Consider the following 23,167-nt stretch of genomic DNA (forward strand, 5'->3'; position numbering starts at 1 on the left):
GCTAAATCATGGAGAGAGGAGGATACTGTGACACCTCCATTTGCATGTCTGATGGGATTCCCCCACTTAACACAGCCCAAACCAGCATCCTTCATGTTTGACACAGCCCCATTATCCTTCTCTTCCATCCTCCCATTTTATTACCTGGGAGCTCAAGCCAAAACCCCAAATTCTAATTGTTCAAGCAGGAAACATCAACTCACTTCCTTTGTTTTCCTTCTTTCCAACTCTTCAGAAATTTCATCAGTTCTAAATACCAAATAGTTCTAAAATATATAGTGAATGTTTCATTTCTCTCCATTCAATACAGGAGTGGCTAATAGAAATTTCCACAATGGCAGAATGTTATATATCTGCTCATCCAACACAATATTCATTAAGCACTCATACTACCCAACACTCCCAATGCGGCTCCTGTGAGTAGAGAACTAAGCTGTTCATTCTAGTTAATTTAAATTTAAATAGCCACTCATGGCAAGTGGATCTACATTAGACAGAACAAATCTAGGCTATCACTTTGGTGAAAGCCTCTATAACCTCTCAGCTAGATGAAAGAAATGGCTTCCTAACCAGTCTCTGCTTCTTTTTCTGCCTCCATACTTGCTCTACCCTGGAGCATACCACAGCACTCTTCCCTGCACTCCAGAAGTTTTCTACATAGATCAAGATCCAAAGTCCTAAGCAAGGCCTGCAAGCATTGGAATACGTGTCTCTTGTCTACTCTTTGACCTCATGAACGACCTGCCTGCTTCCCTTACTCCACTCTTGGCACAATGGCACTCACAACAGCAATCTTTCTTTCCCCAGGACACTCAACATCTGTCCCATTGTCTTGTCTTCACATGGCTGAATTGTTATCATCCTGTGAGGGCTTCCCTACAACCTTATCCAAGTCACAGGCAATGACAATACCACATTTCATTCTCTAGCACTTACCACTGCTCCAAATCATCTTGCTAATTTGCTTACTTGCTGTGTATCAGACAGTAAGATTTGAGAATATTTAGCATAGAGATGACTAATGATGCTATGGTAGTGCAGATATCAGCAAGAAAAGACTGACTAAGATGCTTACACTAGCTTGCTGTGCTGAGATACAGTATTGCACAGACAGTAGGATACAACAGGACCTCTAAGAGGAAGTTTCATACTGTGCCTTGGAAACCAAGGGATTACAGCATTCAAGGTAGGGGTGTCTAGTGATTAAAAAGCTGAATACACACACACACACACACTCTCTCTCTCTCATATAGGGGAGACTCCAATGGTATAATTTTATAAACAATTAACTTAGAGTTTAACAAAATAAAGAGCAGGAAACTGGAACATGTGTTGTTGGGGGTGGGCAGGGGATCAAGGGGAGAGGGGTAGACCAAAAAAGAGAGGAAAGATGGTCAAATATAGTCATAACATTCAATGTATATGCATGCAAGTGGAACTAGGTTAACGGAGGGGATACGTGGGTTGGTAGAGATGGGGGTGGCAGTGATGCATGGCACCCACAAACTGATACAGTGAACTGAAGCTTCTTTGTATGGTTACTGAAGGATAACAAAAAATAAAATAACAAAGCTATCTAGAGACTTAATTTATAAAAAAAAAAAAAATGAGTGAGTAGTCAGACAAAAACATGTTATCCAAAGTAGGAAGTATTCATCTTATTAACGATTAAAATCCAATTTTTCTAAGACCTCTGGAGGAAAAAAAAACAAAGACCAAAATCAATTCAACAAGGTCTAGCTCATAAGACAGTCAGTACTATTTACTCATTTTAATCACATGCATCAATGAGGCTTAGGCTAGGGCTGTACATATGTGTGTGTGTATATATATATAATATATATTCTATTATATATATTAGTTAACAGAGAAATCACTCAGTAAACATTAACACTCTTGATATTTACTGTTTAAATTTTCTGGATTTTGTTTTCTGTTCCTGGGGCTTGAACTCCTGAGGGCCTTGGCTTTCCCCCTGAGATTCTTTGGGCTCAAGGCTATAGCCCTCTACCCCTTGAGCCACAGCACCACTTGTGGCTTTTTCTGAGTAGTTTATTAGAGGTAAGAGTCTGATAGACTTTCCTGCCTGGGCTGGCTTCAAACCATGATCCTCAGATCTCAGCCTCCATAGTAGCTAGGATTACAGGCGTGAGCCACTGGTGCCAAGCTTTGGATAATTCTTGGGGCCTACTTTGTGATAAGAAACTGCTCTTGGCAGTTAGTCAGACTGCACAAAACAAGCAATACCACTCTTAAAGAGTGAGTCAGAATCTCCCCTCTCTTCCCCTCGCCTCTTCTACTCTCCTCTCTTCTCCTATTTTGTCTCTCTCTTTTTCTTTCTCTCTCTCATGGCCCACCTCTGTTCCCCTCTGTTCCACTCCTGGCATAACGCTACTTGCAACAGCAATCTTCCTTTCCACAGGACACCCAACATCTTTTCCACTGCTTTGAGGTTACTCTTCACCTTGCCTTGCAAAAACTGTCTGTTCTTCAAATGGCTGAATTGTTATCATCCTGTGAGGCCTTCCCCACAACCTAATCCAAGTCACACTGAAATTACTTAAATTACTGCCATTATTAGAGGCTATGTCAATAAGCTACTTCAGCAGCAATAAAACATGTGTGCTATTCTTTTGTAATTTCAGATCTACAATTATGAAAGGTAATGTGGATGAACCAACCAAATTCAAGGCTAAAAGCCAAAAGGTTTCAACATCTACTTCACCTGTGCCAATTACTTTCTGTCTGACCAACCCAGCATGTTCTTTAACTCCTAAAGAAAATAATTCTACATTAGAATGAGACAATGAAAACAAAAATTAGAAAACAAAAAAAGAGAAATGAAGACAACACTGAAAATGTAACATCCTTATGACAACTTAAACTGCCTATGGACAAAAGTATAATCCGTTTTCAAGAGTGAAACAAGAAGACACCCAAATGTGGTCTTTCAGGATTAGAGGTCTTAAAGTACTGCCACAAGGCATTCAGCAGATGCAGAGGTATCCTGTCCTCCTCTGTTCTCTCTCTGATATAGGAAACTTCTCAGAATGTGCATTTCCATTTTCTCTTCTCATGGAAGTATACACTCAATAGTGAATAGGTTTAGCTTAGAAGTCATTAAGTAGGAGGAAATCATTACTACCATGGAGTCCAGTAAGACATGAACTGTTTCAGTTAGCAAAAACCCCTTTGGAATCATGAAAAAGGATTAGACTCAGTTTTCCAGTTCCTGCTTTGAGGAGAGTGTTCATCACAAACTGGGCATTCCGCCAAGGCCAACACATTTAATCCTTAAATAACAAAATGAGGTATCTCATTTTAAAGTTAAGGAAACAAAGGAGAGGAGAGATGAGTCACCAAACACAAAGGTCATAGTTTATGGTAATTTTTAAAACCTTTATACACAAATTCTGGGATCACGTAGCACTTAAGTCCTAGATGACTACTATGCAATCTCAGTGGGGTTTTTTTTTTAATGTTTATGACTGAGCGAATTTCACTTAACATGTAAAGATTATGGTGAACACTGAATTACTGTAAGACAAAGGTTTCATCCAGTTATAGGAGATGTGAGTCATGGCAGGTTACTCAGTAGCATTCCAAACCAAAACCCCAGCCAGCTCAGGAGCTAATGGCATAATCATGCTGCTGCTACCATGGCATTACACAGGTCCCATTACTGAGCACACCAATTTGCAATAGTTTACTAACAATGAATAGATGATCCAGTACTAGGAATAATTGTACAAGGCCTTTATTGAAGGACCTCAAGATATGGATTCAATGGAAACCATTTACTATCAGTTGATACAATAGAAACTAATGATAGTAACCTTAATTCCTCTTTGCACATAGTTTACCACATTCACAGGTTCTAGGTATGAAGACAAAGCATTTTGGGGGGACCACTTTTCAGCTCCACACAGCTGTAACCAGCCTCTTCATCAGATAAACAATGGAACTCCTCAGGGTTATCAAACTGTTACCCATTCCACACTGACAAAGATTGGATTAAAGATAAATTTAAATGAATAAAGGAAGCCTTAAAGACACTGCTTCTTTATACTATACTTACACAGATTTTTCTCTGCAATAATAGTACTTGATAAATACATACCAATCTCTTCCTGTTATTTCTACTATCAAGCTCACTAACAATGACTCGGCTTTTACAAAGTACTTTAATGAGGTTTGTACCTAATTGTCTCTTAATGAGTAATAAATGTTAAAAATAATTGAGTAAAAAGCAAAGATCTACAAATTTGGGTTTTTTTTTCCTTTGCAAGGAATTTAGATAACTTTTAGTTTTGTAAGGTTTTTAACTGCCAGAGTAGAGATGGATAGCATAACATCTGATGTCAAAGCTGCACTCAACTCTTAGCATAAGGCCTTGGACAAGCTTCTTATACTTATTAGGGCCTCAGTCTCCTTGATCTATAAAATATGCATGCCTACCTTACAGGCTTATTATGAAGATACAATTCTCAAAGTAAAAAAAGACTTGGGAGCTCAGTAAGTAAAACTAATATTTATAAAACTGATACTCACTTTCCAAACAAAAACTAAAGATAACACCAAACACTATGGTGAAAATGAACGGTACGGACTGGGAAAGTGGCTCAGTGGTAGAGCACTTGCCTTGCATGCTAAAGGCCCTGGGTTCTATTCCTCAGCACCATGTAAGAAAAAAGCCGGAAGTGGCGCTATGGCTCAAGTGGTAGAGCGCTAGCCTTGAGCTGAAGAGCTGAGGGACAGCGCCCAGGCCCAGAGTTCAGGCCCCACGACCGGACCCAAAAAAAAAAAAAATGAACCGTACAACTTGTGGGTGGTATGGGAAGGAAAAACTGGGAGAGAGTGAGAGGAAGGATGGCACTGTCCAAAAGAAAATGTACTGTTTGCCTGACTTACGTGATTGTCACCCCTCTGTACATCATTTTATAATAGCAATAAGACATTTTAAAAAAACACAAAGAGACAATTTTCAGTGTGCAATTACATTTTCTTAATAAATACTAAACTGAAAATTTACGCTTTAAAAGAATACTTCCACATATTTAATACATAAATTGTCTATGAACCTAATCAATTATAAGTTGTCATTCAATTTAACTTAGCTTATTTATTTCTCTGAAGATTTAGTCATGTTTTAAGTTTGTTAATTTATTTTGAAAAATAGATTTGCCTTAGCAAAGGCTTTCATGACAGTATGACTTTCATTTCTACAAGTAATATTCTGTGGGGGGGTAATCATTAATAGTAATTTTCTACTTTTGTTTTAAAACAACATCCCAGGAGGCTGAGATCTTAGGATCAAAGTTCAGAGCCAGCCCAGGCAGGAAAGTCTGACTCCTCTCTCCTATTAACCAACAAAGAGTCAGAAGTGAAGATGTGGCACAAGTGTTAAAATGCTAGTCTTAGTTGAAAAAGCCCAAGGACAGTGCCTAGACCCTGAGTCCAAGCCCCAGTATGGCACAAAATAATAATAGTAAGAGTAATGATAATAATACCCTGGAATACATTAATGATAACTGACTAGAAAAATAAATTGCAAAAACCAACCAAGCTAGGAATATCATATGCCTCAATGACCCTCAGGTTGAGCACTGGAGTCTACACCCACAGCTACATCCATGACTTGAAAACAGAACTGACAGTGAAATCGTGACCTCTTACTCTAAACCAAGAAGGTGCAAAGAAGGATGGGTGGAGGTCAGATGAATTAACACTAGATACATAAAAAACGGTATTTCCATAAGGCTCACTCAAGATAAATTCTGATTTGTGAAATCTCTTACAGACCACTCTTCTGTATTATTAACTATCAAATACTTACAGTTTGATAATATGAGGATGACGAAAGAGTTTTAAGTTTTGGATTTCTCGCTTTATTTTTCCAACAACATCCAAACTGCGAATTTTCTGTCTATTTAAAATCTTAACTGCAACTTTATGGCCTGTCAACTGATGTTCTCCAACTAAAGGAGGGAAAGAAAAATACAAAATACTGTCAGATCAACATGATTATTTCTTCATGCATCCCATCCCCAGAAACTGGATTTTTCTACTCATACAAGCCACTGGCATGTCAGGTGATGCACAGGGTTAAAGGTCTCTCCTCCTCTCAAGTGAGCACTAGCCTTGAGAGAAACACAGAGTTCAGAGACAGAGCCCAGGCCCTGAGTTCAAGCCCTAGGGCCATCACCAAAAAAAAAAAAAAAAGGAAGAGAAACTTGAGTTACAGAAAAGCGAAAGAACTCATCCAAGGTCATGCAAAGGTGGTTTGGGTATAGTAGCACTGAATCTGACCAAACCACATGTCTATCTTGTGAACTACACGTTTAACCACACAATGTTCCAGCAGTCAGAGCAATCCCAATATGAAATGAAGGACAGTTGAGAATTGAGTTTTGTGCAGAGGGGGATTATATTTATCTAAATTACTTTCTCAAGCACTGAACTATCTCAAATGCTTAAATGAAGCTCGCAAGGTACTTTCCCAACATATTTCCAAACTTGAGAAATCAAGTTAGAGTAACACCATTTCACCAACATTCTAAAATGCTTCCCAGGCCTTCAGAAAACACACACACACACACACACACACACACACACACACACTGATTTCAGGAACTTGACAGGCATTGAAAAGCACCTGAATGCCTGACTGGTTTGCTACACACTTTAGGAATTCAGTTAATACCCAAACCTTTTCCTGGACAGCCTAACAGATATTCTTCTCTCTTTAAATCCCACAAGCTTCAAGGAAAGCACTGTGATCTCATCTCAATACAATAAGAAGAATTTAATCCCAATCCCCAGATAATGAAAATTAGAGGCTACCAGCATTCTTCCCAAATCAAAAATTAAGACAAAGGGACTCTAACAATAAGTTTCTATGTGTCAACCTCATTGCATTAAGAAAGGCCTGAGAGATTAGTAGAGACCCCTTTGAGTATGTCTATCATGGTGTTTCCAGAGACAATTAGACCAGGTGAGCTCTGCCTATCAATGGACTGACTAACCCATTGATAGATTTATAATATATCAATGTCATTAGGAGGAGGGGGTGTTGGAGGAAGTGGATCACTGTTAGTGTGTGTCCATGTGTCTTGCTCTAGTCATTTTTTGTGTTCCTCTTTTTCCTGACATGATGTCAACTGTTCCATGCCACCGGCCATGATGGACTAACACATCTGAAACCATGAGCCAAAATAAATCATTCCTCCCTCCTCCTCGCTGTTCTTGGGTATTTTGGTCACAGTAAAGTAATAGAGACTCCCACATCCAAACAGAGGGATCTCCTATTTTTTTTTAATAACATGTAATTAATGTGCAAGCAGAAAAAAGAGAGAGAGTGAATTTGACTCAGATATTACAATAGTAGTATTTCATATGAAATTTCTGCTTGAATAACTTACATAACATCTTCATACAGGAAGAAAATAATCACTGTGAAAAGTGCTTAGCAATTAGGGAAAATGGAATTTCTCTGTGGAACCCTGGTAAGTTTATTTGGTAAGTGTGGGAAATCTAAAGAAGTCAAATGCATTGAGAACTATCTCTCTTTTGACTAAGTTACACTAGCCTCTTTTGTCTAGTAATTATTTGCATGAATTTATATGTGGCTGTAATTAATTAGAGATAAATAATTCCCTAATCTCTTTTCAACTAAAAGCCAAATGTTTTTAAATAGCTTAAGAAATACAGATTGAAGAGCAAAGATTTCTCGTACATGTTACAGACATAAACTTCCCTTTACACAAATCCAAAGAAATTAAAAGGGAAACTTCAAAGTTTTAATCCTATTTATTTATTCAATCTAAAACCACCTGCTAAGTACCTTAAATATGCAAAGATTTTGTTCATCAGAAACTCATGAAGAGAGAGTTTTAATAGGCTTCCAAGTATCAGTGAAGGGAGAGGATTACAGCATAAAATAACTGGACTAAGTTGTTGATGCTATTTAGTCAGTTTGGAGGCTGTCAGGGATACCTTGCCCGTAAAGGGTAAATGAGGAAGAATATAATAAAGTGAGGATGGACAAACTTGCCTTAGCTTATCATGCACACACATGAATATCCAGGTTATCACCTCTTTTGTCAACTATTTAATGAACTATCTACTTACAGTAAAACATTATACTAAGTTTAGTGCTTAGTAAGTGGTAAAGTTCTGTCCCTTCGTAGCGGTCTCTCAGTGCTTACTGTACTATTCATTCCCAGACTTGACCCAAGAGCATAGCTAACCAACAAACAGACTGAAAGCCAGCATCACTTCTAAATAGATGTGGCTATACATGCTCTGGCCAATGAAGTGGAAGCAGAAAAATGTCCCTGGCAGCTTATCATCCCTTTCTTCATCCTAAAGCCTGGAACCTCAAGTTCAGTGTTCTGAACCCTAAGCTCAGAGGCAATGACCTTGGTTATTAAATGATATAGAAGGTCTCCAGCATAACAGTCTGAACCACCTGCTCAGAAATTTACAGAAAAATATTCCAATTTTATCCAAGCCTTTTTTATGAAGGATTCTGTCATTCACAACTGAATCTAAGTAACAAATTATTCAAAATAAAACTCACTTCAAAACCCTAAATTTGCTGAGTAACCACATATACGTTCATGGAAAGAAATGCTTAATCATATATAGAATTAAGGAGCTCTACAAAAGTATCATCCATTAGAGATCTCCTTTTGGCTTTCCTAAATTCTAGCCTAAATACACAGAATGCTGTCTAAAGCTATGTAACCCTGGGGAGGAAAATTCACACCCACCCAAATTGTGCCTGTTGTTAAGTTTACATTTAATGACATGGAAAGCGGTTACACAGAAGGAATGCAACTCTCTTATATTGTTCTTGGCAACAGAATTGGGAATATCTGATAGAAATTCTTTCCACTAACAATGTCATCTGTTCTAGGAAGCTTTTCCTTAACCCCTTATTCCCTGCTATGGCCCATACTGAACATTCTTTTCTTTTCCTTCCTTCCTTCCTTTCGTTCTCTCTTTCTTTCTTTCCCTTCCTTCCTTCCTTTCTCCCTTTCCTTCCTTTCCTTCCATCCAACTACTATTCCTAAACACACCTTTTTCACAGAATAGTATCACTGACATTTACTTGACTCAGTTCATATCTCGATCTTAGATGAGCATCTTATGCTAGGTTCCTGTAGTCTTTGTCTATTGTCAGGAACAGAGCTGTTGACAATAGTAAGCCAGGAAAATGTGGAATCAAATGGCTCTAAACTTGCTCGTCGTTTCTCAGCCCCTACACAAAGGACTGAGACATGAATATAGGCAGCAGCAAGTCTTCACAATCAGCACTCTGAACTACATCTGGCCAAGACTCCAATGAGACATCCATCCATTTGTCAGGATTATCATAAGACAAATCCTTACACTAAGTAATAGGATGGACTAGACCAAGCCAAATTCCCTTCTAACTCTATGAACTCTCTAATTATATCTCCAAGGCTCATTCCAGGCTAGTGGCTATAAATCTTCACAGACACTCCTACTTGAATTGGTTAAAATTTTTCTGAATGTTTTCCAGCTTTCACATTTTTCACAGATGCACAAAGTACAGAATTTTATACAGCTGTATCACAAAGGCATGAACATGACTGTTTTCATGAAGATTATAAATTTTGCTTATGGCTGGCTGGTAGCTACCTTTCCAGTATCATTTTTAACCATATTTTAAATGCCATAGTTCAGTCATTTAGAGCTACAAGGATCCTCCCATAAAGATAGTGCTTTCTCTCATTACCTGGGCCCATACATATCTAGTTATTGATATGAATTTAGTAAGCTTAAATGGGATTTGATTCCAAAGAATAAACAAATGCTGTTAAATACCATTTAGATCCCCTTTCTCTGATATTTCAACTCTCTCAGTCTCATTTGTTCTTAAAAAATCTACTCAAACATTTTCTAGGCAGCTTCTACCTCTACTCATTGCAGTAGCTCAAACATCTGGATGGAATGCCCTTTCAATGTGCCTTAACTAACTTCAAGTGCTCCTGTCATTATTTCATTGCTGTTAACATCCAGCCAGACAGCTCCCTCAGAGCAGGGTCTGTGTCTCAATGATCCTGGATCTACAGCATGGGGCTCAGTGCGTGCAGTGTAACTGATGCTCAGGACCTACTGTCTACACTATCGATGAGATGCAAGGCAATATAAACATCTAAGGTGCATAATTTACTAGTACTACTGTTTTAGAATTTGAAAAGATATTCAAATTGGATGTGGTAATTGCTCTCAGACTGGAAACAAACCACATGCATCTATCAAGGAGAGACATTATGGATGCATTCCAAGATCCCTCAGAATTCCAGGAACTCCTAAATATGGGAATGCACTCATAAAACAAGTATGACCATCATAATCAGGGCTACAATGAAACTCTAGTCCTTTTGGAAGAAACTATATATCTCACAGGAAAACAAAGTTAGAGAAAATGAGATGGACGTGATGGAGAAACAAGTGGAACAGTACTTGATGCTGTCTGGCATCAAGGTGATATGAACTGACACCACTACGTAACACAACACCATAACATACCCACCAGAACAGCTGTAATTAAAAAATGAAGACAGGGCTGGGAAGGTAGCTCAGTGGTAGAATGCTTGCCTTGCATGCATGAGGCCCACATAAGCAGCACCACATAAGCAGAAAAGGCTGGAAATGGCGCTGTGGCTCAAGGGGTACAGCACTAGCCGTGAGCTGAAGAGCTGAGGGACAGTGTCCAGGCCCAGAGTTCAGGCCCCACAACTGGACCAAAAAAAAAAAAGAAGAAGAAGATCGAAGAAAGAAGAAGAGGAAGAAGAGGAGGAAGAAGAAGAGGAGGAGGAGGAGGAGGAGGAGGAGGAGGAGGAGGAGGAGGAGGAGGAGGAGGAGGAGGAGGAGGAGGAGGAGGAGGAGGAGGAGGAGGAGGAGGAGGAGGAGGAGGAGGAGGAGGAGGAGGAGGAGGAGGAGGAGGAGGAGGAGGAGGAGGAGGAGGAAGAGGAGGAAGAGGAAGAAGAGGAAGAAGAAGAAGAAGAAGAAGAAGAAGAAGAAGAAGAAGAAGAAGAAGACAATATTAAAATACTGGTGAGAATACAGTATCCTGGGGGGCTTCTTAAGACTATACCTGGGGAGGGAAGCTGGTTACAATGGCAAATGGATGAAAGCTCATAGTAACGACTAAATATGAACGCGTATACATTCTATGAATCAGTGACTCTAATCCTAAGGAGCTAACCAATAAAAATGCATAAAGTTCTCAGGTCTTTGTAAGGATTTATCAATGCTTTTGGTCCAACTTTAGGCTGTAAAAATAATTTAAAAAATAAAAATAAAAAGTGTGTTGTAAAAGAACTAGCCTGAGTGGGTAGGAGGAATCTCTAAGGCAGGATAAAAGACCAGAAAATTCTAGGGCCTTGGAGATAAACCATTTGAGGGGAAGAAATTAAAATAACAACAGGATACTCAGACAGGCAAACACCAATGAGTGCCTAGGACATACTAGGCACTTAGTGATGTGTACATACACACATACCACTATGTACACATACACATGATAATATACATATCTGTATATGTGTATAAGCTTATTAAACATGTCACATTTCTTAAACCTTCCAAAATAGAGAAACTTGAGGCTCACAGAATTTAAGCAACCTACTCAAAATGCATATAGGAAATTAACACTGGAACTGAAACTCAAAGCTACTTTTTGCTATCTGAAAATCAATTTGCAAGGGAAAAGGGTTTCTTCTCTTCCCATTTCCTAAGAATCCTACTACCTCTGGTAAATAGATTGGGACTAACACTTGGACTAAAAAAAAAAAACAAACTACCAAAACCGATGGTTATAAATAAAAGGTTATTCATAAAAAATAGGATTCTTTGGGTTCTAACAAATCTTTTATATTAAAGAAGACAATTTCTATCCAAGTGTTCAAAGCTTATTGCCTATAATCCTAGCTACTCAAGAGGCTGAAGTCTTAGAATTGGGGTTCAAAGCCAACCAAATCAGGCAAATCTGAGACACTCTTATCTTCAATTAACCAGCAAAAAGCTAGAGGTGGAAGAGTGCCTCTGTTTTGAACCCTAACTCTCACTAGGTACAAATCTTAACCCAGAGTGGATCATAGACCTAACAAAGACCTGCAACTAGAAGAAAACATATAGGAAACCCCTCAAGACCATGATTTGAGAGTTTTATCTCCCAAAGTACAAAAGACAAAAGGAAAAATGAATCATCTAACTAAAAACTTTCTGCATATCAAATATAACAATCAGGAGAATGAACAGCCAACCTACAGAATGAGAGAAAATATTTGACAAAGAGTTAATATTCAGAATACATAAGGAACTAAAAAAAATAAAAACAGACAATTTAAAAATGAGTTCATCATTCAAATAAACATTTCTCAAGAAAAAATACAAGTAGACAAATATGGAAGATAATCTCAACCACCAGGTAATATGGCCTAAAACAATGTTATAAATGGTAGATAAATTCAGGTTAACTCCAGAAAAAGCAACATGAAATAGTAGTATAGAGATACTCATTATGTATTTAGCATATGGACACTACAGTATATACTATAGAGATAAGATAGGATTATATATAGAATATATATATATATACAAACATATATATACACTCACATGCATATTTTTATAAATGATATTGATATGTACTAGGATCTAATAATCGTATTAAGAGTTGCTATTTGTGTTGTCATGAAGTAGATGAGATCATAGCCAAATCACAAATCAGAACTTAACAACTATATTGTCTGTTTGGGCTGTAAGTGAAAATTAGGAATATGAAATTCAATAGAGACAAATGACCAATCTAACACTTACATTAAAAACAAAACACAAACATGAATGCAGGAAAAATGGAACTGTCCATAGCACTTTCTGAGAGGAGTTTTAGATGATCACAGGGATAGGAATTATATAGTACCAGTGCTTAAAGGTACAAGTAGTAGTCAGCCTACCAAGCCTGAGGCCTTGAGATCAATAAAACAGCAATAAAAACAGTGTTTCAGTGTGGAAAACAGAGGTGCATAGATCATATTACCTGGTGACTGTAAAAGTAGTATAGCTCTGCTATACTATGGTTTAAGCCAGATTTTGAATACTGGGTTCAGTTCTTGGTACCAGAATTGGGGGGAAAAATGTAGCTAATTGTAATTAATTCAGAGAAAACCTTTATAGTTAGAAGGGCCTTGGAAGTATGGTATGTCAATAATGGTTGAGAAAAGATGATGTATTTTCCACAAGAGGAGAAAACATATTTTAGGTCTGAGACTTACACAGTAGTGTGCCCGGGCTGAGATTTACCTCTTTTAGGCTTCCTGATATAGCTGGGATGATAGGTGTGCTCCACCAGGCCCAGCTCTTTCCACTGAGTCCAGTCTCACTTTCTGCCCAGAATTTGTCAATCTCAATCTCCCACAGCGCTGTGATGACAAGCAAGCTACTGGGCCCAGATATGGGTTGAAAAGGAGTCTCCTAAATTTTGATGCCTGGGGCTAGGTTCAAGCCATGATCCTGATCCTGATCCTCTTGTTCTCAGACCTTCAAGTAGTTAGGATTAGAGGCATGAACCACTGGCCCCTGACTAAGCAACCTGAATAACTAATGTGTCTGATCCCCAGTGAAGGTCATAGTTCCATACCAGCCTTGCTCTATAACTGAACACAGTTTTCCCTACTTGATTATTTCCATTCATTGTCTATACCCCCTTTGACCTGTCACTCACTCACTGCTTGATTCCATCCCTTCACTGTGGTTCATCTCTCAGAACTCGTGCTAAGCATAAGAGGGTAAGAATGCAAGTGAACACTGTTATTGTGTTAAATCAAGAGAGACTGGTGACTGAAAGGTAAAGGAGTCTCAGCTTTGGGTTAAGACATAGAGGCCAGTTTACCACCATGACCTCTGCGATTGTTCTAATTCCCAGAATCTTCAGCTGTAAACTAACTATAATGGTATTTACCTCCTTGAGTTCTGGGAATTAAATAAGAAACATTTATAAGTATGTTATCGGTACTTACTTAATCATGATCAGAAAGAAAAAAAAAGACTTTTGCTTCCTCGTTAGGACTATCTTTCAGAGAACTGTAAAGAACTTTCAGGGAAAGGAAATGTGGAGAAAAGCAAGGAGGCTGTGTTTTGTTTGAGAATGGACAAAAAAAGAAAGGAGCCTTGTTGTTTTGGCAGAAGTCTGGGGATGGCAGGAGTTAGAAAGTAAGTGCATCAGATCATTCCTGACTCCTACAGTTAATGCTTTTAATACAGATGAGTGTAAGCCAACAGACTGGGCCATCTTTCAAGACTCAGCTATGTATGTACAGTATCCCTTGGCTTGCCACCGCTTAGGTATTGCTGTAGTATCCTCTCAATGTTTTTAGTTTGCTTTTTAATTATCTCCCATGTACAAAAGTTACATGTATTCTAAGAAATCTTTTTGTGAGTCCTTAGCTGGCTTTTAGCATCTATGAATTCAACCAACAAGTCCTTTTTTGGTTTGTTTTTGTTTTTGCTGGTCATGGGGCTTGAACCCAGAGGCCTGAGTGCTGTTCTGAGCTCATCTTGTTCAAGGCTAGCACTCTACTACTTGAGCCACAGCTCCACTTCTGGCTTTTTCTATGATAAGTTGGAGATAAGAGTCTCATGGATTTTCTGCCCAGGCTGGCTTTAAACCATGATCCTCAGATCCCAGCCTCCTTAGTAGCTAGGAATACAGGCATGAGCTACTGGCGACCAGCTACAGTTCTTTTTTTAATTTTATTGTAAAGATGCTGTATAGAGGGATTACAGTTACATGAGTAAGGTCCTGAGTACATATCTTGTCAAGCAAAGGAGAGGGGAACAGTTCTCGACCAGTTCTTTTTTAAGAGAACATCTTACTATATTTTATCCATTCTTTAGTTGTCAGGCATCTTAGGTGAGTCCACAGTTTGGTTATTGTGAACAGAGATCTAACAGTCAAATCTGACTGCCTTATAGCTAATTTATAATTCAGAAACTCAGAGGTATTGAATGAGAACCTATTGCCATTATGTTTTTAAAAGTATATACAATGCATTAAGACTCTTGATGAAATTACTTCATAAATTAGTACATTAGTTAACAAGTAATTAACAAGAGATATAGCAAATTTTGCTAAATTCTTTACTCTTATAATAAAAGAATTACTAAAACTTTTTTAAAGGCATCACTAAGGAAATAAAGTGAAAATTTATCGGAAATAAAGTGAAAATTTATCAGAAGCAAGCACCGTCAAACATAAGACACCACTTAAGCAGAATACTGTTCCCTTAAAGGGGTGAAGGATTCTATTATTAGCAGAGATAAAAACTGCCTGAAATTCTTTCCTTAATAACACCATACTAAAAATAAAACAGTTTACCACATTTCAAAATAAACATGTAGGGCTGAGGATGTAACTCAGTGATAGGACACTTGCCTAACATGCACAAGACCCAGGGTTCAATGCCGGCACTAAAGAAATGAAAACAAAACAAAAACAAACAAACAAAAAATGTTGTTTTACACATATATTTAAGTGGCTTAAATAATAGATTAAAAACATAAGACATATAAAAAATAATACTTTCATATTTGCATTAATGGACTAGGTAAGTTTGTTCTCATCTTGACAACATTCAATATCATGAGGTACTTACTGATTATCTCTCATGAGACTTAAGATTGGATCTCTCTCCTAAGTCAAATTATCTGCTTGACTTCAAAAATTAACTTTCCTGTAAAGTGTTTTCCCTATCTTCAAGGAAGGTGCAGGTATCTCAGAATAAATGGAATGGCACTGTCATGAGGAAGCAGTTCTAAGTGCTGTCAGGAGAGCTCACAGGTGCTTCAAGGTTAGTGAACATTTTGGAAAATGAACATTTTGAAATGTTTTTACCAAAAAAAAAAAGGGGGGGGGGGAAGAAAAGAAAAGGTATCAAAAAAAAATAAGCTAAAGCAGTGCTGTGTTACAGGAAAGGAAGAGACATCCTAAGGAACTGATTTAAGATATAAATACCTTAATACCTGAAAAAAAAACAAACCATAAGCAATTTTCTAATTTACATAGCTTCATTAAGGGAAAGTTTGGTGGAGACATATTTTAGCTCAAAGTGCATCCTCTGCACTTAAAAAAAATAGCTTTGATGATTTTGGTTCTACTATAAGTAGCTTGGCCTTTAAAAAGATCCAGACATACAAGATGCCAACCACAGTTCACACTTTCCCTTCCAAGCTCCCACCTCCTTCCACCAAGAGCAACTCTGAGCTCTTCTCCCCCACAGGAGCTATAGCTTATATGCACATATATGTTTGCAAACTGGCATTGGGAATGGTATACAGGACAGAGTGAAGAGTGAGCAGTGAACTTGTAAAATCGTTAATTTTTTTTTTTATTTTTGGTCAGTCATGGGGCCTGAACTCTGAGCCTGGGGCACTGTCCCTCAGCTCTTCGGCTCAAGGCTACCACTCTACCACTTGAGCCACAGCACCACTTCCAGTTTTTTCTGCTTAGGTTGTGCTGAGGAATTAAACCCAGGGCCTCATGCATACAAGGCAAGCGCTCTACCACTGAGCTACCTTCCCAGCCCTTTACTTCATTTCTTGAAAGCCAAGTTTGCAGGTACTTCAGGTAATGCCATTCCATATGAAAGAAAGAAAGAGAGAGATAAAATAAAGAGAGATGGGCTGGGAAGTTGGCTCAGTGGTAGAGCGCTTGCCTTGCATGCCTGAGGCCCTTGGTTCTATTCCTCAGCACCACATAAGCAAAAAGAAAAAAGCCGGAAGTGGCATTGTGGCTCAAGTGGTAGGGCACTAGCCTTGAGCTGAAGAGCTGAGGGACAGCGCCCAGGCCCAGAGTTCGGGCCCCACGACGGGACCAAAAAAAAAAAAGAAAGAGAGATAAGAAAAAGAGAGAAAGAGAAAGGAGAGAGAGATAAAGAAGGAGGGAAAGAGGAAAGGAGGGAGGGAATCTAGCTTCCTTGGTAGGATTTTGCTAGCTAGAAAGCAACTTGGTTGCATGGCAGCTCTTCCTGTACAACAGAGTGATAAAGGAACAGAATTTCATCAACCACACCTATTAGTCTTCACCTTGAAAGTGCAAACCTCTTTTGAAATTAACTGACATTATATCAGAAACAGAATTGTTAGTCACTCTTTACATAACACATACAACAGATTGATTCCAGAATCTGTCACCTTTAGACAGATTAGGTTAGAACCAACTAAGTCTAGCTATAAGAATTCCAAACACCACCAGGGGCCAGGGGGCCCATGACTGTAATTCAAGCAACTGAGGAGGCCAAGATGTGAGGATTGTGGTTCAAAGCCAGCCAGGGAAGACAAATTGGAGAGACTCTTTCCCTCCAATTAGCCACCAAAAAATTAGCCTCCTCCGGAAGTGGAGGCATAGCTCAAGTTGTGGAGCCCCAGCTAAGAAAATGCAAGCCTAGCAATCTCAAAGCTCTGAGTTCAAGCCCCAGTACTGCCAAAACTAAAAGAAAATTTTAAAATGCATCATCAACTAAATATAAAAATTAAAACAATATGACAACTGCAAGAAAATACTGTAAACCATAAGGGGTATGACTCAGGGCTTACACACTATCAACACCACTTTTCCAGCTTTTTCTGTTTATGTGTTACTAAGGAATTGAACCCAGTGCTTCATGCCTGCTAGACAAGCACTCTACCACTATGCCACATTCCCAGCCCAACAATTTCTTAAACTATGATACTAAGCATAGTCCTTAAAAAAAAAAAAAAAAAAGGATGGTGGAGAATGATGAATGAGGTGATACTGATCAAGATGTATTATAAACTGATTTGTTGGATGGTAACTTCATTGTACAACTACATAAAGATAAAATAATATTTTTTTTTAAAGTGACAAATTGGGCCAGGCGCTGGTGGCTCACACCTGTAATCCTAGCTACTCACGAGGCTGAGAGCTGAGTATCCTGGTTCAAAGTCAGCCAGGGCAGGAAGGTCCATGAGGCTTTTATCTCCAATAAACCACTCAGAAAACCAGAAGTGGTGCTGTGACTCAAGTGTTAGAGCGCTAGCCTTAAGCTAAAGAGCTCAGGGACAGCACCCAGGCACAAGTTCAACACCCATATCCACCAAAAAAAAAAAAAAGGACTTGTATCTGGAATCTACAAAAAATAAAATTCTTTTAACTCAACAAACATTCCATTTATCTATTTATTTATTTATTTATTGTTGGTTGTGGGGCCTGAACTCTGGGCCTGGGCACAGTCTCTCAGCTCTTCAGCTCAAGGCTAGCACTCTACCACTTGAGCCACAGCGCCACTGCCCGCTTTTTCTGCTTATATGGTACGGAGGAATCAAACCCAGGGCCTCATGCATGCAAGGCATGCACTCTACCACTGAGCCACCTTTCCAGCCCCAAACATTCCATTTTTAATAGCTGTAAGGCCAGGTAGTTTATTCTGGCTGATAGGGAGGCTGGGAGGTGTAAGGATAAGGTGCCAGCATCTGTTTAGCTTCTGGAGAGAATCTCAAGCTACTTGAACTCATGGCAGAAAGCAGAACAAGCAAAATACAAAGGGCAGATGTTTTTGAGTGGAGCAACTTACCCCACGGCAGACTTAACATACTAACCCACAATAACTAACCCCCTCCCATGAGAAAGGCCTTAATTACCCTTACCTGATCTAATTAATTCACAAAAGTCCCACCACTCATTGCAGTACCCATGAACCAAATTTCACCATAACTCAATCCAATCAGAAAATGAACAAAGAGCCCATCTCTCTGCTTCCTCTCCCATAAAGTGAGGTGCTAAATTCTACCACATCTTCCTGCCATGACAGCTAAAGGATTACAGACTGAAATTGTAAGCCAATAAATCTTTCCTCTGCTTATTTTCTCATGCATTTTGTCATGGAGGAAAAAAAAAAAATCTAACAAGAAGTATCTGCATAAACCAGCCGGGGCAGTAAAGTTTTCAAAACTCTTCTCTCCAATTAACAACCAAAAAAACTATAGTGGAGCTGTGGCTCAAGTGGTAGAACACTAGCCTTGAGCACAGAAAGCTTAGGGACAGTGTGCAGGCCCAGAATTTAAGCCCCAGGTAGATCTGGCACAAACGAAACAACAAAACTTAAAGCAATATTCATCAGTAGTGGACAACGTGCATGTTTATACAATGAAATATTATTCAACTAGAAAAACAAACTAAGTAATGGCACATGATATGTCAAGGATGAACCTCAAAGTCATTATTGAAGAAGCTGGGCTGAAGAGACTACATATTGAATGACCCCAATTATAGGAATCAAGAAAGAACATATTTATGTAAATTAGACATAGATTACTGATTTTCTAGGATTAACTAAGTGGATATGAGAGTCATTCTACAACTGATCTGTAATGATTCTTCCAGTTGTTGGTAAAGTTGCTAAAAAACGTTGAATTGTACCCTAAAATGATGAATTTTGTGATGGAAAAATATACCCCCAAAATTTTGTCTCACTTGTCCCTGGAAGAACTAAAGAAGTTTAGATTGTAGCAATGTCTATAATTTGTATTTAAAAATATTATACTGACTCTAATGTTACATAGGAAGACACAGTATCTCTTATGGAGGATTTAAAATAGTGTCAGCTCCCCCAGAATGAAGTTCTCTAAGGAAAGGATTTCTCATATATCAAAGTTTCTTCTGTTACTTTGTATTTCAAGAAGCTGGTGCCTGGACACAGCTTGAGAGTATAAGGAAAAGAGATTTAAATGTTTTCTTCTGACAATGGGATGATTGATCCTAGGGGTACTTTATGTTGCATTGAGATTGCAGTACAAGAATTTAAAAGATAAATACATCTGACCTGGTTTGAAAGGATGTAGAGTTAAAGCCTAAATGCAAAGGTGCTGTTCGCTTGAGCAACTATATAATGCCCTCACAATAGTTCTCGGTAACTCTACTAAACCAAGTAACATTACAGGCACTAATCCAATCCCTGAATCTTCCTGGACTCCCTCTCTAAACATATCCTCCTAATGATGCATTGTTTATAAGATCTTTCAGAAATAATCCAGACTTCATGGCCTTCATAAGACTCCAAAGAATTTTACAAACTTTATGACTTTATACAAATACTACAGTCTGGGAGGCCATGTCTGATCACCTTACAACTGCCAATCTCATAAAGGTCGCTACTCTTCCCTTTTCTCAACGGCATATAACATAAATCTCACACATAATTCTGATTATTCTGTCTCCTCCTACTAGAAAGGAAGTCCTACAAAAGTTCTGGGTTTGTTCCTGCCTGAGTCCACACTGCCTAGAATTGTGCCTAGCACTTTGTCAGTAATTTCTGTTCAAACAAATGGTTAGTAGGTAGGAAGAAAGAAGAAAGTAAGTTCTGACCCTGGCCACAGGACAAGTCTCCGTATTCCAGTAGTTCTACTTGAGGTTAAAATTTGAAGTTGACAAGCATAAAATTTCTGGACTTGTCTGCCCAAACATTTATTCAGGGGAGGGGAGGGGCGAAAAAAAACCACCAAAGATCTGTATTTCACTTGTTCAATTTTCAACAAAGTTTTCTCTCTTTTTTTGGTCAGTTAGCTGTAGTTCTGGAGAGAACAGGTTAATTACATCTGGTGACTCTTATTAACAAATACAAAACCAAAGAAAAGTTTAATACTTAACTAGCAAGGAGTACAGTATAAAATTTCAAAGGTAGCCTGTTTTCTTGCAGCCAAAAAAAAAAGGGATCCTGTCTCCAGGCAAACAGACCTCAGCAATATATGCCTCAGCAAGCAGTTTTGACTTCAACTCCCTAAATCCCAGCGCCAGCACCAAGGGACATTTACATATTCCTCCCCTAGAAGCTTCTTTTCTTTTTTTGCACATACATTGATCGTTCTGTCGTTTGCAATACTCTGAGGCCCAATCCGGCCCCATTCTGGCACGAAACAGTCCAGCAGAGGACCCACGATCACTGGGCTCCCTGGGTATCCTCAAAACAGCTCCACCAACAAATCAGGGGCAGGAAAGAACCTGGGCATAGTCACACCTCTGAGCAAGGCTCGAGTTGGAGGACATTTTAGACTTCATCCCGGACCAACCACTTCTGTGACCTTGGGGTGTGTTACTAAACCACGCGGGGGGTCCACATTCTCTCACCTTCAAGGTGAGGGTCAGGTTTTGGCTACGCTGCTGCAGAGATTAAATGCGATCGTAACGCTCCCAACAAGGGCACTTGGCACAAACCGACAGTCATCCACCCCCCAGCAGCGTGCACTATCTCCATCCTACACCTCAGGCCCCAGGGCCCCGCCGACCCCGTTCCACGCTCCTTGCTCGTCACAGCCGGGGTGTGGAGAAGGGAGAGGCGCCGTGCTCCGTCCCCCAGCGAAGGCGCAGGTGGGCGCTGCACCTGCACCCCGGGACGCGCGGTGCGCCTCGCCCGGCCCCGCGCCCCCCCCCCTCTTCGCCCCCCATCACCCCGCCCCGGGCACCTCGCCCGGCCCCGGGCTCGCGCGCTCGGGCTGGGGGGTGGGGGGTCGCTCCACCTGCCGCCCGCCGAGCCCCGCGCGCACTCAACTCTTCACTTTGCCGAAGGTGCCGACGCCCAGCGTGTCCCCCAGCACGTAGTGCCCGATCTTCACCCGCCCGTCGTGCTTCTGCTTCTCGGCCATCTTCGGCGCGCGCCGCCCGGCTCCGCCACCGGCTCCGCGCGGGCTCCACCGCCGTCTACCCACAGTGCAGCGGGCCGGGGGCGCGGGGAGCCGGGCGGAGGACCGGGGGAGGCTGGCGAGCGGGGCGGGGCGGAGCGGGGGCGCGTGGGGAGGGAGAGGTGGGGGAGGGAGGGGCGGGCACGCAGTGGGAGTGGAGGACGCGGGGCGGGGCGCAGGCGGGGCGGGGCGCGGAGGAGTGGGGGGCGGGGCTCGAGGGTGGCGGGGGTTCGGGGCGGGGAACGCTCTGGGGGTGGGGGAGGGGAGCGTTGGGGGTCCGATTGCAAGTGGGCTGGGCGGGGCGCGGGGTCCCGGGACTCCGTGGGAGTCCGTGGCCCAGGAGCTCCAGGGAGCAGGCCCGGGGGTGGGGGGCGAGCGGGGACGCCGACGTGAGCCCGCTCCCGAGCGGGACAAACCAGGTGTGCAGGGAAGGGTGGCTCGTGGCAGGTGCAGCGAGGCGGTGCGGGACCCCGGGGTAGCCGTGGGCTGGGGCGCTGGTGGAATATGGGGTGAGCCTGGGCAGAGGTGGGAGGAGGATTGGAGACAAGTAGGCCAGCCGCGCGCGGGGAGGGAGGTGGAGGCCGAAACGTGGGCCTGCCGCCAGGGCGGGTGCAGGCGGTGGGCAGGGCCCTCCCTGGGCAAAGGGCGCTCCCCGGGGAAGCCTCGCGGGTTCCTCGGGTCTCCGGTCCTGGCTGAGAGGTCTGTGCTCTCCAGCTCGCCTGCTTACTTTGTAACTCTTAGATATTTTGTCCTGTAGCTAGAAGAGGTCTCCATTTTAACCAGCTGAACAAAGTTACCGGTAAATCACAGCCCCACTCCCTAAGTGCATTGTCGTACATGCTTGTATAAATACACCGGAGAGACCTGACGATCGAGCTGCGCCGGGGTGGGGGCCGTGGGGAAAGAAACGGGAGGTTTAATGTGCAAATAGGAGCAAAATACCTACGGGGCAAAGACGTGGTGGGGCCAAGGGGCAGGGGAGAGGTGCAGAGTACAAGGATTACAAGCAGAAGTGAAAAGCATGATATGGGCAGTTCAGATGCTTGATGCTCAGGCAAAGTAGTAGAGACAGCCAAGAATTGGGTGAGGAAGAAACCCATCCCTGCCTCTCTCCCCTGCCATACTTGTCTCCTTTTTCCTTAACTGTCTCCCTTCTTTAGTATTCTGTCCTTTCATGCCTGAAGACTATTTTCTTCAACCTATGAAAAAGAAAGACCACGTGTATATGAGCTAAATTGGTTTGATTTAATCATTCCCCAATGTATATATATATATATATATATTCAAAACGAGCCAGGTGCTGGCGGCTCTCACACCTATACTACTAGCTACTCAGGAGGCTGAGATCTGAGGAACGCGGTTTGACACCAGCCCAGGCTGGAACGTCCGTGAGACTCTTAACTGCTCATCAAAAGCCAGAAGTGGTGCTGTGACTCAA

The 23,167-nt window shown here is 41.0% G+C and overlaps 1 protein-coding gene across 1 annotated transcript in view; it reads right to left on the reverse strand.

Annotated features, from left to right (window-relative positions):
* Prkaa2 (protein kinase AMP-activated catalytic subunit alpha 2) overlaps positions 1-21,775 on the reverse strand; it is a 39,268-nt gene extending 17,493 nt beyond the window's left edge. The window contains exons 1-2 of the mRNA XM_042699208.1: positions 21,600-21,775; positions 5,837-5,978 (exon numbers count right to left, since the gene is read on the reverse strand). Of these exons, the coding sequence (XP_042555142.1) occupies positions 5,837-5,978; positions 21,600-21,693 (236 nt within the window). The 5' untranslated portion in view covers positions 21,694-21,775. The remainder of the gene's footprint in view (positions 1-5,836; positions 5,979-21,599) is intronic.
* Between the last annotated feature and the right edge of the window lie 1,392 nt (positions 21,776-23,167).

This window comes from Dipodomys spectabilis, unplaced genomic scaffold, assembly GCF_019054845.1.
Source record: "Dipodomys spectabilis isolate Male_0828 unplaced genomic scaffold, ASM1905484v1 ptg000007l, whole genome shotgun sequence".
NCBI lineage: Eukaryota > Metazoa > Chordata > Mammalia > Rodentia > Heteromyidae > Dipodomys > Dipodomys spectabilis.